A 15,645-nucleotide genomic window follows, 5' to 3' on the forward strand; every position below is an offset into this window, starting at 1 on the left:
CACTGTACTAAGTGCGAGCCTGCTGTTGGGTAGGGACTGCCTCTATGTGTTGCCAATTTGGACTTCCCAAGCACTTAGTACAGTGCTTTGCACCTAGTAACCGCTTAACAAATGCCATTATTATTATTTTTATTATTATTATTATTAGGCCAGTGTTCTGCACACAGTAAGCACTCAATAAATACGATTGATTGATTGATTGATTGATTGATTGATTGATCCAAGGCCTACATCCGATTGGCCAGGTCTCAGTGAGGGGGCCAGCCTCCTCTGGCCCGGGATAAATGGGGCAGGAGTGGGGGTGATTAGCCATGTCATTTTCTGTAAGGGCTACAGCTGCGATGGAGGCAGCTCAGGGTTGGGGGAGACCACCCAGGCAGCCATGCAGGTGGGGAAAGGGCGGGATGGGAAGGGTGAGGGCTCTCCTTGGGATGCCACCGGTCGCTCCCGGACTGACCTAAAGGAGGGAAACCCAAATGGCAGGAAGTCTGGAGGAGGCCTAGACCTTTGGGAGGGGAGAGGAAGGACCCTTCCTTAGCTCTGCCCCCACATCCTGCCCCGCTCCTCTCTCTCTAGAGGGAGGGAAGCATCCCCTTCGGGTCTCGGTGATGGGGGTGGGAGTTGGGGCCTGGCGCTCCGGCCCGTGAGGACCAGCGCCAGGGCTCTGTGCTGCCCTCAGGTTCTTTGCCCGCGGGATGTGCCAACTGGGCCGTCACTGCCGCTTCTCGCACGTTGGCAAGTTACCCCAACTCTGTAGGTATTTCCAGGGCGGGGCCTGTTTCTTTGGAGACCAGTGCAGGTGAGAGCCCACCTAATCTCTCCCCTCCTCACAACCCTTCTCTTTCTTGCCTCTGTTGGGTCTCTTCCTCTCCCTGCTACCCACACCTGAACCCTTTTTTTCTACCTGTTATTCATCCATTCAATCGTATTTGTTGAGCGCTTACTGTGGGCAGAGCACTGGACTGAATGCTTGGGAAGTCCAAGTTGGCAACACAGAAAGGCAGTCCCTACCCAACAGCGGGCTCACAGTCTAGAAAGGGGAGACAGACAACAAAACATATTAACAAAATAATATTATATGCCAGGCACCGTACTGCATGTTGGACTAAGTAATAATAATAATGATGATGGCATTTGTTAAGCGTTTACTAGGTGCAAAGCACTGTGCTAAGCACATGGGAAGTCCAAGTTGGCAACACATAGAGGCAGTCTCTACCCAACAGCGGGCTCACGGTCTAGAAGGGGGACACAGACAACAAAACATATTAACAAAATAATATTATATGCCAGGCACCATACTGCGTGTTGGACTAGGTAATAATAATAATGATGGCATTTGTTAAGTGCTTACTATGTGCAGAGCGCTGCACTAAGCGCTTCGGAAGTCCAAGTTGGCAACACAGAGAGGCAGTCCCTACCCAACAGCGGGCTAACAGTCTAGAAGGGGGACACAGACAACAAAACATATTAACAAAATAATATTATATGCCAGGCACCGTACTGCGTGTTGGACTAGGTAATAATAATAATGATGGCATTTGTTAAGTGCTTACTATGTGCAGAGCACTGGACTAAGCTCTTGGGAAGTCCAAGTTGGCAACACATAGAGGCAGTCCCTACCCAACGGCAGGCTCACAGTCTAGAAGGGGGAGACAGACAACAAAACATATTAACAAAATAATATTATATGCCCGGCACCGTACTGCATGTTGGACTAGGTAATAATAATAATGATGGCATTTGTTAAGTGCTAACTATGTGCAGAGCACTGTACTAAGCGCTTGGGAAGTCCAAATTGGCAACACATAGAGGCAGTCCCTACCCAACAGCAGGCTCACAGTCTAGAAGGGGGAGACAGACAGCAAAACAAATCATATTAACAAAATAATATTATATGCCAGGCACCGTACTGAGTGTTGGACTAGGTAATAATAATAATGATGGCATTTGTTAAGCGCTTACTATGTGCAAAGCACTGTTCTAAGTGCTGGGGGGGTATGCAAGTGATCAGGTTGTCCCACGTGGGGCTCACAGTCTTAATCCCCGTTTTCCAGATGAGGGAACTGAGGCTCAGAGAAGTGAAGTGACTTGCCCAAGGTCACACAGCAGACGTGGCGGAGCCGGGATTCGAACGCATGACCTCCGACTCCAAAGCCCGGGCTCTTTCCACTGAGCCACGCTGCTTCTCAGATTCATCTAATCTCATTAGATTAGATGCAATCTAATCACGTTGGATAGAGTCCCTGTCCTATGTGGGGCTCACAGTCTTAGTCCCCGTTTTACAGATGAGATAACTGAGGCCCAGAGAAGTGAAGTGACTCGTCATCATCAATCGTATCTATTGAGCGCTTACTATGTGCAGAGCACTGTACTAAGCGCTTGGGAAGTACAAATTGGCAACATATCATATCGTCAAAGTCACACAGCAGACAAGGAGTGGAGCCGGGATTTGAACCCCAGTCCTTCTGACTCCCAAGCCTGCGCTGTATCCACGCTGCTTCTCACCCCTCCCTCCCTGCTCTCTCCCTCTTCCCAGGAGAATAATAATGATGGTGTTTGTTAAGCGCTTACTATGTGCCCAGCGCTGAAGCAGCATGGCCTAGTGCCCAGAGCATGGGTTTAGTCAGAGGACGTGGGTTCTAATCCCGGCTCTGCCACTTATCTGCTGTGTGGCTTTGGGCAAATCACTTCACTTCTCTGGGCCTCAGTTACCTCATCTGTAAAATGGGGATGAAGACTGCGAGCCCCAAGTGGGACAACCTGATGACTTGTATCTACCCCGGCCCTTAGAACAGCGCTTTGCAAATAGTAAGTGCTTAACAAATACCATGATTATTATTATTCTCTGTGCCTCAGTTCCCTCATCTGTAAAATGGGGATGAAGACTGAGAGCCCCAAGTGGGACAACCTGATGACTTGTATCTACCCCAGCACTTAGAACAGTGCTTGGCACATAGTAAGCGCTTAACAAATACCATCATTATTATTATTATTCTCTGTGCCTCAGTTACCTCATCTGTAAAATGGGGATTAAGACTGCAAACCCCAAGTGGGACAACCTGTTGACTTGTATCTACCCAGTGCTTTGCACATAGTAAGCGCTTAACAAATACCATGATTATTATTATTCTCTGTGCCTCAGTTACCTCATCTGTAAAATGGGGATGAAGACTGTGAGCCCCAAGTGAGACAACCTGATGACTTGTATCTACCCCAGCACTTAGAACAGTGCTTGGCACATAGTAAGCGCTTAACAAATACCATCATTATTATTATTATTCTCTGTGCCTGTTACCTCATCTGTAAAATGGGGATTAAGACTGCAAACCCCAAGTGGGACAACCTGTTGACTTGTATCTACCCAGTGCTTTGCACATAGTAAGCGCTTAACAAATACCATCATTATTATTATTCTCTGTGCCTGTTACCTCATCTGTAAAATGGGGATGAAGACTGTGAGCCCCAAGTGGGACAACCTGATTACTTGTATCTACACCAGCGTTTAGAACAGTGCTTGGCACATAGTAAGTGCTTAACAAATACCATCATTATTATTATTCTCTGTGCCTCAGTTACCTCATCTGTAAAATGGGGATGAAGACTGTGAGCCCCAAGTGGGACACCCTGATGACTCGTATCTACCCCAGCACTTAGAACAGTGCTTGGCACATAGTAAGCGCTTAACAAATACCATCGTCATCATTATTATTATTATTATTCTCTGTGCCTCAGTTACCTCATCTGTAAAATGGGGATGAAGACTGCGAGCCCCAAGTGGGACAACCTGCCGACCTTGTATCTACCCCAGCGCTTACAACAGTGCTTTGCACATAGTAAGCACTTAAGAAATACCACATTTCTAGACTGTGAGCCCGCTGTTGGGTAGGGACTGTCTCTCTATGTTGCCAACTTGTATCTACCCCAGCGCTTACAACAGTGCTTGGCACACAGTAAGCGCTTAAGAAATGCCACCATTTCTAGACTGTAAGCCTGCTGTTGGGTAGGGACCGTCTCTCTATGTAGCTAACTTGGACTTCCCAAGTGCTTAGAACAGTGCTTGGCACATAGTAAGCGCTTAAGAAATACCACCATTTCTAGACTGTGAGCCCGCTGTTGGGTAGGGACCATCTCTCTATGTAGCTAACTTGGACTTCCCAAGCGCTTAGAACAGTGCTTGGCACATAGTAAGCGCTTAAGAAATACCACCACTTCTAGACTGTAAGCCCGCTGTTGGGTAGGGACCATCTCTCTATGTTGCCAACTTGGACTTCCCAAGCGCTTAGTGCAGCGCTCTGCACACAGTAAGCGCTCAATAAGTATGACTGAACGAATGAAGGAATGATTCATTATCCCCTTTTGAGACTGTGAGCCCACTGTTGGGTAGGGACTGTCTCTCTATGTTGCCAACTTGTACTTCCCAAGCGCTTAGTACAGTGCTCTGCACACATTAAGCACTCAATAAGTATGACTGAACGAATGAATGAATGATTCATTATCCCCTTTTGAGACTGTAAGCCCACTGTTGGGTAGGGACTGTCTCTCTATGTTGCCAACTTGTACTTCCCCAGCGCTTAGTCCAGTGCTCTGCACACAGTAAGCGCTCAATAAATACGATTGATTGATTGATTATCATTCCCCACAGCTACCAGCACCTTCAGGTGCCAGTCCCCGCCACGGGGAGTTGCAGCAGCTCCGAGCCGCCCTGCTTCCTGGCCCTGGGGGTGCAGGCCTCGGAACCGGCCCCCCTGCCCGCTGGGCTGGTGGGGAAGCCCGGTGGGGAGAGGCCGGTCAACCGGCACGATGAGGAGGAGGAGGAGGAAGAAGAAGAGGAGGAGGAGGCGGCGGCACAACAACAACAACAGCTCCAATCCCTACCATGTGAGCAACACGGTGGCCCCAAGCAGGGGAGGCTGTAGGTGCTGCCCTGGAAATGCCCGCTCTGCCCCTTCCTTTCCTCGGGCTCTCCGGTGGATCTGGTCGCCCCTAACCCGGGCGACCTCCCCTGTCCCCTAGACTGTAATCTCGATGTGGGTAGGGAATGTGCCTCTTTATTGTCTTAGTGGCTAAGAGCGCATGCTTGGGAGTCAAGATGTGGGTTCTAATCCCGGCTCGGCCCCTTGTTTTATGTTGCCAACTTGTACTTCCCAAGCGCTTAGTACAGTGCTCTGCACACAGTAAGCACTCAATAAATACGATTGATTGATTGATTGTCTGCTGTGTGACCTCGGGCAAGCCACTTCTCTGTGCCTCGGTTACCTCGTCCGTAAAATGGGGATTGAGTGCGAGGCCCACGTGGGACAACCTGATGACCTTGTATCTACCCCAGCGCTTAGAACGGTGCTTGGCACATAGTAAGCGCTTAACAAATGCCATTATTATTATTTTCTGTGGCTCAGATACCTCATCTGTAAAATGGGGATTGAGTGCAAGGCCCACATGGGACAACCTGATGACCTTGTATCTACCCCAGCGCTTAGAACGGTGCTTGGCACGTAGTAAGCGCTTAACAAATGCCATTATTATTATTTTCTGTGGCTCAGATACCTCATCTGTAAAATGGGGATTGAGTGCAAGGCCCACATGGGACAACCTGATGACCTTGTATCTACCCCAGCGCTTAGAACGGTGCTTGGCACGTAGTAAGCGCTTAACAAATGCCATTATTATTATTTTCTGTGGCTCAGATACCTCATCTGTAAAATGGGGATTGAGTGCGAGGCCCACGTGGGACAACCTGATGACCTTGTATCTACCCCAGCGCTTAGAACGGTGCTTGGCACATAGTAAGCGCTTAACAAATGCCATTATTATTATTTTCTGTGGCTCAGATACCTCATCTGTAAAATGGGGATTGAGTGCGAGGCCCACGTGGGACAACCTGATGACCTTGTATCTACCCCAGCGCTTAGAACGGTGCTTGGCACATAGTAAGCGCTTAACAAATGCCATTATTATTATTTTCTGTGGCTCAGATACCTCATCTGTAAAATGGGGATTGAGTGCGAGGCCCATGTGGGACAACCTGATGACCTTGTATCTACCCCAGCGCTTAGAACGGTGCTTGGCACATAGTAAGCACTTAACAAATGCCATTATTATTATTTTCTGTGGCTCAGATACCTCATCTGTAAAATGGAGATTACAATTGCAAGCCCCACGTGGGACAACCTGATGACCTTGTATCTACCCCAGCGCTTAGAACGGTGCTTGGCACATAGTAATCACTTAACAAATGCCATTATTATTATTTTCTGTGGCTCAGATACCTCATCTGTAAAATGGGGATTAAGAGTGCAAGGCCCACATGGGACAACCTGATTAGAATCTACCCCAGTGCTTAGAACAGTGCTTAGCACATAGTAAGCACTTAACAAATGCCATTATTATTATTTTCTGTGGCTCAGATACCTCATCTGTAAAATGGGGATTGAGTGCGAGGCCCACGTGGGACAACCTGATGACCTTGTATCTACCCCAGCCCTTAGAACGGTGCTTGGCACATAGTAAGCGCTTAACAAATACCATTATTATTATTCTCTGTGCCTCAGATCCCTCATCTGTACAATGGGGATTAAGAGTGCGAGGCCCACATGGGACAACCTGATTACCTTGTATCTACCACAGCGCTTAGAACGGTGCTTGGCACATAGTAATCGCTTAACAAATGCCATTATTATTATTTTCTGTGCCTGATACCTCATCTGTAAAATGCGGATTGAGTGCGAGGCCCACGTGGGACAACCTGAAGACCTTGTACCTACCCCAGCGCTTAGAACGGTGCTTGGCACATAGTAATCGCTTAACAAATGCCATTATTATTATTTTCTGTGGCTCAGATACCTCATCTGTAAAATGGGGATTAAGAATGCGAGGCCCACATGGGACAACCTGATTAGAATCTACCCCAGTGCTTAGAACAGTGCTTAGCACATAGTAAGCACTTAACAAATGCCATTATTATTTTCTGTGGCTCAGATACCTCATCTGTAAAATGGGGATTGAGTGTGAGGCCCACATGGGACAACCTGATGACCTTGTATCTACCCCAGCGCTTAGAGCGGCACTTGGCACATAGTAAGCGCTTAACAAATACCATTATTATTATTCTCTATGCCTCAGATCCCTCATCTGTACAATGGGGATTAAGAGTGCGAGGCCCACATGGGACAACCTGATTACCTTGTATCTACCACAGCGCTTAGAATGGTGCTTGGCACATAGCGAACGCTTAACAAATGCCATTATTATTATTTTCTGTGCCTGATACCTCATCTGTAAAATGCGGATTGAGTGCGAGGCCCACATGGGACAACCTGATGACCTTGTATCTACCCCACCGCTTAGAACGGTGCTTGGCACATAGAAATTGTTTAACAAATGCCATTATTATTATTTTCTGTGGCTCAGATACCTCATCTGTAAAATGGGGATTAAGAGTGCAAGGCCCACACGGGACAACCTGATTAGAATCTACCCCAGTGCTTAGAATGGTGCTTGGCACATAGTAATCGCTTAACAAATGCCATTATTATTATTTTCTGTGGCTCAGATACCTCATCTGTAAAATGGGGATTGAGTGCGAGGCCCACGTGGGACAACCTGATGACCTTGTATCTACCCCAGCGCTTAGAACGGCACTTGGCACATAGTAAGCGCTTAACAAATGCCATTATTATTATTTTCTGTGGCTCAGATACCTCATCTGTAAAATGGGGATTAAGAGTGTGAGGCCCACATGGGACAACCTGATGACCTTGTATCTACCCCAGCGCTTAGAACGGTGCTTGGCACATAGTAATTGTTTAACAAATGCCATTATTATTATTTTCTGTGGCTCAGATACCTCATCTGTAAAATGGGGATTGAGTGCAAGGCCCACATGGGACAACCTGATTACCTTGTATTTACCCCAGCACTTAGAACGGTGCTTGGCACATAGTAATCATTTAACAAATGCCGTTATTATTATTTTCTGTGGCTCAGATACCTCATCTGTAAAAATGGGGATTAAGAGTGTGAGGCCCACACGGGACAACCTGATTAGAATCAGTTTGGCTCAGTGGAAAGAGCCCGGGCTTTGGAGTCAGAGGTCATGGGTTCAAATCCCAGCTCCGCCAACTGTCAGCTGTGTGACTTTGGGCAAGTCACTTCACTTCTCTGGGCCTCAGTTCCCTCATCTGTAAAATGGGGATGAAGACTGTGAGCCCCCCGTGGGACAACCTGATCACCTTGTAACCTCCCCAGCGCTTAGAACAGTGCTTTGCACATAGCAAGTGCTTAATAAATGCCATTATTATTATTATTATTATTACCCCAGCGCTTAGAATGGTGCTTGGCACATAGTAATCGCTTAACAAATGCCATTACTATTATTTTCTGCGGCTCAGATACCTCATCTGTAAAATGGGGATTAAGAGTGCGAAGCCCATGTGGGACAACCTAATTACCTTGTATCTACCCCAGCGCTTAGAACAGTGCTTGGCACATAGCAAGCGCTTAACAAATACCATTATGATTATTTTCTGTGGCTCAGATACCTCATCTGTAAAATGGGGATTAAGAGTGTGAGGCCCACATGGGACAACCTGATGACCTTGTATCTACCCCAGTGCTTAGAACGGTGCTTGGCACCTCGTAAGCGCTTCACAAATATCATCATTATTATTGTACTCTCCCAAGCGCTTAGTACAGTACTCTGCACACAGTAAGCGCTCAATAAATACCACCGACGGACTGACCCGATGCCCGTGTCCCATCGGCAGGTTGGCTCCAGTCTCCCCAGAGCCCAAGGCTGCCGCCGCCTCCTCCTCCTCTTCCATCAGAGCCCGGAGCAGAGACGGTGGAAGTGGCCCGGAGCCCCGAGGTGGGTCTGGGGGAGCTGAGGGCAGCGGGGGGGGCCTAAAGGGAGGTGGACCAGGGGAGGGAAACTGAGGCCGGGGAGGTGGGCCGGGCCTCGCTCTGTCCACAGGGGCGCATGGCGGAGCCAGGCGGCGATGACCGCGAAGGAGACGGCGTGGTCTGCGGCATCTGCATGGAGCGAGTGTTGGGGAAACTGAGGCCCGAGGAGAGGCTGTTCGGCATCCTGCCCAACTGCCCGCACCCCTTCTGCCTGAGCTGCATCAGGGCCTGGCGCCGCCGCCGCGGAGACTTCCCCGCCAGCGTGGTCAAGTGAGGGCGGCGGGGGCGTCGGGGCCGGGAAATGGGGGGTCCGGTGGAGGCCCATCCGCCCACCCGACTCCCTGCCCCGTCCCCAGGAGTTGTCCGCAGTGCCGCGTCCATTCCAGCTACCTCATCCCCCACGGCCAGTGGGTGGAGGAGACCAGTGAGAAGGAGCGGTTGGTCCGGCGCTTCACGGCCCGGACCAGGTAAGGGAGGGCGGCGGGGGCGAGGGGCTGGGCTGAGACCCCCGCCACGCGACCCACCCGCCCTCCGGCCCGGCTCTGCCCCCAGACTCATCCCCTGCAAGTTCTTCCTCCGAGGGCGAGGCCGCTGCCCCTTCGACGCCACCTGTATCTACCTCCACCAGCCCCGTCCCCCGGGGGCCCGGCCCAGGAGCTGGGGGTCTGTGAGTGGACGGGGCACCCATGGGGGGGGGCGGGGGGGCTCCTGGGCTGGGAGGGCAGCACGGCATCATCATCATCATCAATCGTATTTATTGAGCGCTTACTGGGTGCAGAGCACTGTACCAAGCGCTTGGGAAGTACAAGTTGGTAACATATAGAGACAGTCCCTACCCAGCAGTGGGCTCACAGTCTAAAAGGGGGAGACAGAGAACAAAACCAAACATACTAACATAATAAAATAAATAGAATAGATATGTACAAGTAAAATAAATAGAGTAATATTTAGAGCCTGCGCTCTGCCCTCAGTAAGAACCCAGTAGATACGATTGATTGATCCCCTGGGCCACCCCATCGAGCCGCGCATCTTCGTCTCTCGCTCCTGTCTCCGGGCAGCCACCGTGGTCGCCGCCGCCTCCAGCCCTGGCACCTCCGGGCCCGGACGAGAACTTGCTCCTGGATCAGTGCACCGTAGCTATGGCCTTGTTGTGGCAGGGCGACCCCAGCCCACCCCAAGAGCCCCCGGCCTCCAGCAGCAGCAGCAGCAGCCCCCCACCCTTTGAGGGTCACGACCCGGCTATCAACCCGGTGGCACCCGCTGCCCATTTGCCCATGTAGGCCTAACAGGGCCGCTGCCTGGCCCGGGGCACGGGGGAAGGAGGAGGGGATGGCCAGGCCAAGGACTCGGTTTTAACCTTAACTCTGTGTGAGAAACAATAAAGCCACCGTAACCAGCGTGGCTCCGGTGTGCTCCGTGAGCCGGCCTGCAGACCCCTGGCACTGCCCAGAGTGTGAGGGAGGGAGGGGGATTCTAAAAGCTGCTTTCTCCCCACCTTTCCTTCCCCATTTCAATACCCACCCGTCTCCATTCAACCCCAAACCAGTCCTGACCCCCAATCATCGGGCTACTCCCTAGGTTTGTGTGCGTCTCAAACGGAGTCTCTATCACTCTGGGGCTCTGGATTTTGGTATTGGGCAGCCAAGATACAATGCGGGACAGGGACTGTGCCCAACCCGATTTGCTTGTGTCCACCCCAGCGCATAGTTCAGTGTTTGACACATAGTAAACGCCTAGCAAATGCCACAATATAATCAGATTAGACACCGTCCCTGCCCCTCAGGGCGTCCCTCAGTCTAAGGGGGACTTAAAGAAGCAGCGTGGCTCAGTGGAAAGAGCCCGGGCTTGGGAGTCAGAGGTCATGGGTTCCAATGCCGGCTTCACAACTTGTCAGCTGTGTGACTTTGGGCAAGTCACTTAACTTCTCTGAGCCTCAGTTACCTCATCTGTAAAATAGGGGATTAATTCCATGAGCTCCACGTGGGACAACCTGATCACCTTGTATTTCCCCCCAGCGCTTAGAACAGTGCTTACCTCATCTGTAAAATAGGGGATTAATTCCGTGAGCCCCATGTGGGACAACCTGATCACCTTGTATTTCCCCCCCAGCGCTTAGAACAGTGCTTTGCACATAGTAAGCGCTTACCAAATGCCAGCATTATTATTATTAAGGGAGAGGGAGAACAGGAAATTGAGGCTGAGAGAAGTTAAGTGACCTGCCTAAGGTCACTTAAGCAAGCGGTGGAGCAGAGACTAGAACCCGAGTCTTCTGAAGCCCGGTCCTGTGAGCTTTCCACTCAATCCCACTGCTTCTCCTCTTTATCCCTCCTTCCTCGTCTTTCTTTTCTTTAACCGTTTTAGTTTGGGTTTCGCTTGTGGAATCAGGGGGTGAGACGGTGACTGAGAGGCGTAGATACACGAGGGGAAAGGCAAAAAGCAGAACTGAGGCTTTGTGCTTTGGAGAGAGTGCTTGGGGAAAGGGCAGGGACTCTGTCGCTAAGTAGACGCCGCCACGGCCTCTGGTCAGTGCGGGTGGGTCTGCTCCAGTGAAACAGTGAGACCAGTAGATCATCTGCGCCTCAGTTTTTCAGGTGTCTAAACCTCAAATCCCATCAGTTTCTTCCCCACTGCTTTCAAACATAATAATAATGACGCCATTTATTAAGCACTTATGTGCAAAGCACCGTTCTAAGCGCTGGGGAGGTTACAAGGTGAGCAGGTTGTCCCACGGGGGACTCACAGTCTTCATCCCCATTTTACAGATGAGGGAAGTGAGGCCCAGGAGAAGTGAAGTGACTTGTCCAAAGTCACACAGCTGACAATTGGCGGAGCCGGGATTTGAACCCACGACCTCTGACTCCAAAGCCCGAGCTCTTTCCACTGAGCAACACTGCCTCTAATGTCACCCCTATCCTTAAAAAACCCCTCCCTTGATCCCATGGCTCCCTCCAGTTATCACCCCATTTCCCTCTTACCATCCCTATCCAAAATCCTTCAGTGTGTTGTCTACACCCGCTGTCTCAAATTCCTCTCCTTGACTCCCTCCAATTTGGCTTCCAGTCTCTACTCCATCCTGATCCTCCTTGACCTCTCAGCAGCCTTCCACATTGTGGACCACCCCCTTCTCCTGGAAACCTTATCATCATCATCATCAATCGTATTTATTGAGCGCTTACTGTGTGCAGAGCACTGTACTAAGCGCTTGGGAAGTACAAATTGGCAACATATAGAGACAGTCCCTACCCAACAGTGGGCTCACAGTCTATAAGGGGGAGACAGAGAACAAAACCAAACATACTAACAAAATAAAATAAATAGAATAGATATGTACAAGTAAAATAAATAAATAGAGTAATAAATATGTACAAACATATATACATATATACAGGTGCTGTGGGGAAGGGAAGGAGGTAAGATGGGGGGGATGGAGAGGGGGACGAGGGGGAGAGGAAGGAAGGGGCTCATCCAATCTTGGCTTCACTGACTCTGTCCTCGCCTGGTTCTCCTCTGATCTCTCTGGCCGTTCATTCTCAGTCTCCTTCTCTGCCTCCCACCCCCCTAACTGTGGGGGTCCCTCAAGGTTCAGTTCTGGTTCCCCTTTTATTCTCCATCTACACTCATTCCCTTGGAAAACTCATTCACTCCTATGGCTTCAATTTCCACCTCTGTGTGGGTGATACCCAAATCTACATCTCCAGCCCTGATCTCTCTCCTTCTCTGCAGCCTCTCATTTCCTCTTGTTTTCAGGACATCTCTACTTGGATGTCCTCCTGTCGCCTCAAGCTTAACATGTCCCAAACTGAACTCCTTATCGTCCCACCCAAACTCTACCCTCCCCCTGACTTTCCCGTCATCCCCATCCTTCCTATCTCACAAGGCCATAACCTTGGTGTTACCCTTGACTAGGGTCTCTCATTCAACCCACACATTCAGTCCGTCACTAAATCCTCTCACCTTCACAACATCGCTAAAATCCACCTTTTCCTTTTCCATCCAAACGGCTGCTACAGGAATACAGTTACTCATTCTATCCCACCTGGATTACTGAATCAGCCTCCTTGCTGACCTCCCAGCCTTCTGTCTCTCCTCACTCCAGTCCACCTTCATTCTACTGCCCAGATCATTTTTCTATAAAAACGTTCAGGACACCTTTGTTGCCAACTTGTACTTCCCAAGTGCTTAGTACAGTGCTCTGCACACAGTAAGCACTCAATAAATACGATTGATTGATTGACATGTCACCCCGCTCCTCAAAAAACTCCTGCGGTTGCCCATCCATCCATTCATTCATTCAATCGTATTGCCTGAGCGCTCACTGTGTGTAGAGCACTGTACTAAGCACTTGGAAAGTACAGTTTGGCAACAGAGACAATCCCTTCCCAACAATGGGCTCACAGTCTAGAAGGGGGAGACAGACAACAAGTAGAAAGCCATCAATAGCATCAAAATAGATAAATAGAATTATAGATATATATACATCATTAATAAAATAGAGTAACAAATATGTACTTATTATGTAATTAATTACACAATTATTATGTACTTATAATAATAATAATGGCATTTGTTAAGCGCTTACTATGTGCAAGGCACTGTTCTAAGCGCTGGGGGTATACAAGGTGATCAGGTTGTCCCACAGGGGGCTCACAGTTGTCATCCCCATTTTACAGATGAGGGAACTGAGGCCCAGAGAAGTGAAGTGACTTGCCCAAAGCCACCCAGCTAAGAGGCAGAGCCAGGATTCGCACCCATGACCTCTGACTCCAAAGTCCGTGCTCTTTCCACTGAGCCATGCTGCTTCTCTAATATGTACTCAAGTGCTTAGTACAGTGCTCTGCACACAGTAAGCGCTCAATAAATACGATTGAATGAGTATGTACAAATATGCACAAGTGCTGTGGGGAGGGGAATCAATCTCTCTTCAATCTCTCATCCTATCCCGACTGGATTATTGCATCAGCCTCCTTTCTGATCTCCCATCCTCCTGTCTCTCCCCACTTCAGTCTATACTTCACTCTGCTGCCCGGATTATCTTTGCACAGAAACGCTCTGGGCATGTCACTCCCCTCCTCAAAAATCTCCAGTGGTTGCCTATCTACCTTCGCATGAAGCAAAAACTCCTCAGTCTCGGCTTCCAGGCTTCCCATCCCCTCTTCCCCTCCTACCTCCCCTCCCTTCTCTCCTTCTCCAGCCCAGCCTGCACCCTCTGCTCCTCTGCTGCCGCTCACCTCCACACTGGGCCTCGTTCTCGCCCGTCCTGCCGTCGACCCCCGGCCCACATCCTCCCCCAGGCCTGGAATGCCCCCAATCCCTCTGCCCATCCGCCAAGCTAGCTCTCTTCCTCCCTTCAAAGCCCTCCTGAGAGCTCACCTCCTCCAGGAGGCCTTCCCACACTGAGCCCCCTTTTTCCTCTCCCCCTCCCATCCCCCCGCCTTACCACATTCCCCTCCTCACAGCACCTGTATATATGTATATATGTTTGTACAGATTTATTACTCTATTTATTTGACTTGTACATATTTACTATTCTATTTATTTTGTTAATGATGTGCTCTGCCGCTTGTCAGCTGTGTGACTTTGGGCAAGTCACTTAACTTCTCTGGGCCTCGGTTACCTCATCTGTAAAATGGGGATGAAGACTGTGAGCCCCCTGTGGGACAAGCTGATCACCTTGTATCCTCCCCAGCGCTTAGAACAGTGCTTTGCACATAGTAAGTGCTTAATAAATGTTATTATTATTATTATTATTATTATCTAGCTTTATTTCTATTTGTTCTGACAACTTGACACCTGTCCATATGTTTTGTTTTGTTGTCTGTCTCCCCCTTCTAGTCTGTGAGCCCGTTGTTGGGTAGGGACCGTCTCTATCTGTTGCCGACTTGGACTTCTAAGCGTTTTGTCCAGTGCTCTGCACACAATAGGCACTCCATTCATTCATTCATTCAATCATATTTATTGAGGGCTCACAGTCTAGAAGGAGGAGACAGACAACAAAACAAAACATATAAGCCAAATAAAATAAATAGAATAAATATGTACAATCCCGGCTCCGCCAACTGTCAGCTGTGTGACTGTGGGCAAGTCACTTCACTTCTTTGTGCCTCAGTTACCTCATCTGTAAAATGGGGATTAAAACTGTGAGACCCCCCGTGGGACAACCTGATCACCTTGTAACCACCCCAGCACTTAGAACAGTGCTTTGCACATAGTAAGCAATAGTAAGCGCTTAACAAATACCATCATTATTATTATTATTATGTACAAGTAAAATGAATAAATAGAGTAATAAATATGTACAAACAGAGACGGTCCCTACCCAACAGCGGGCTCACAGTCTAGAAGGGGGAGACAGACGACAAAACAAAACATATTAACAAAATAAAATAAATAGAACAAATATGTACAAGTAAAATAAATAAAGTAATAAATATGTACAAACATATATATGTACATCAGAGCCAAAATTCGAACCCATGACCTCTGACCCTAAAGCCCGAGCTCTTTCCACTGAGCCACGCTGCTTCTCATTATAATCGATTCGAATAAATATGATTGAATGAATGAATCGCTGGATGGATGGATGGCTTGGGTAGGGACCTTCTCTCTATGTTGCCAACTTGTACTTCCCAAGCGCTTAGTACAGTGCTCTGCACACAGTAAGTGCTCAATAAATACGATTGAATGAATGAACAGTGCTTAGCACATAGCAAACACCGCTGTTGGGTAGGGACCGTCTCTATATGTTGC

The 15,645-nt window shown here is 49.0% G+C and overlaps 1 protein-coding gene across 1 annotated transcript; it reads left to right on the forward strand.

The window, feature by feature from the left end:
- Positions 1-341: 341 nt before the first annotated feature.
- LOC119930974 (probable E3 ubiquitin-protein ligase makorin-1) lies at positions 342-10,280 on the forward strand. The gene is made up of 8 exons (XM_038749805.1): positions 342-388; positions 680-799; positions 4,643-4,878; positions 8,763-8,863; positions 8,969-9,168; positions 9,255-9,365; positions 9,451-9,565; positions 9,957-10,280. Exons 1-8 carry the CDS (start codon positions 342-344, stop codon positions 10,176-10,178), a joined length of 1,152 nt encoding a protein of 383 aa, XP_038605733.1. The 3' UTR covers positions 10,179-10,280.
- Positions 10,281-15,645: the final 5,365 nt, after the last annotated feature.

The sequence above is a fragment of the Tachyglossus aculeatus genome, chromosome 7 (genome assembly GCF_015852505.1).
Source record: "Tachyglossus aculeatus isolate mTacAcu1 chromosome 7, mTacAcu1.pri, whole genome shotgun sequence".
In the NCBI taxonomy this organism is placed as follows: domain Eukaryota; kingdom Metazoa; phylum Chordata; class Mammalia; order Monotremata; family Tachyglossidae; genus Tachyglossus; species Tachyglossus aculeatus.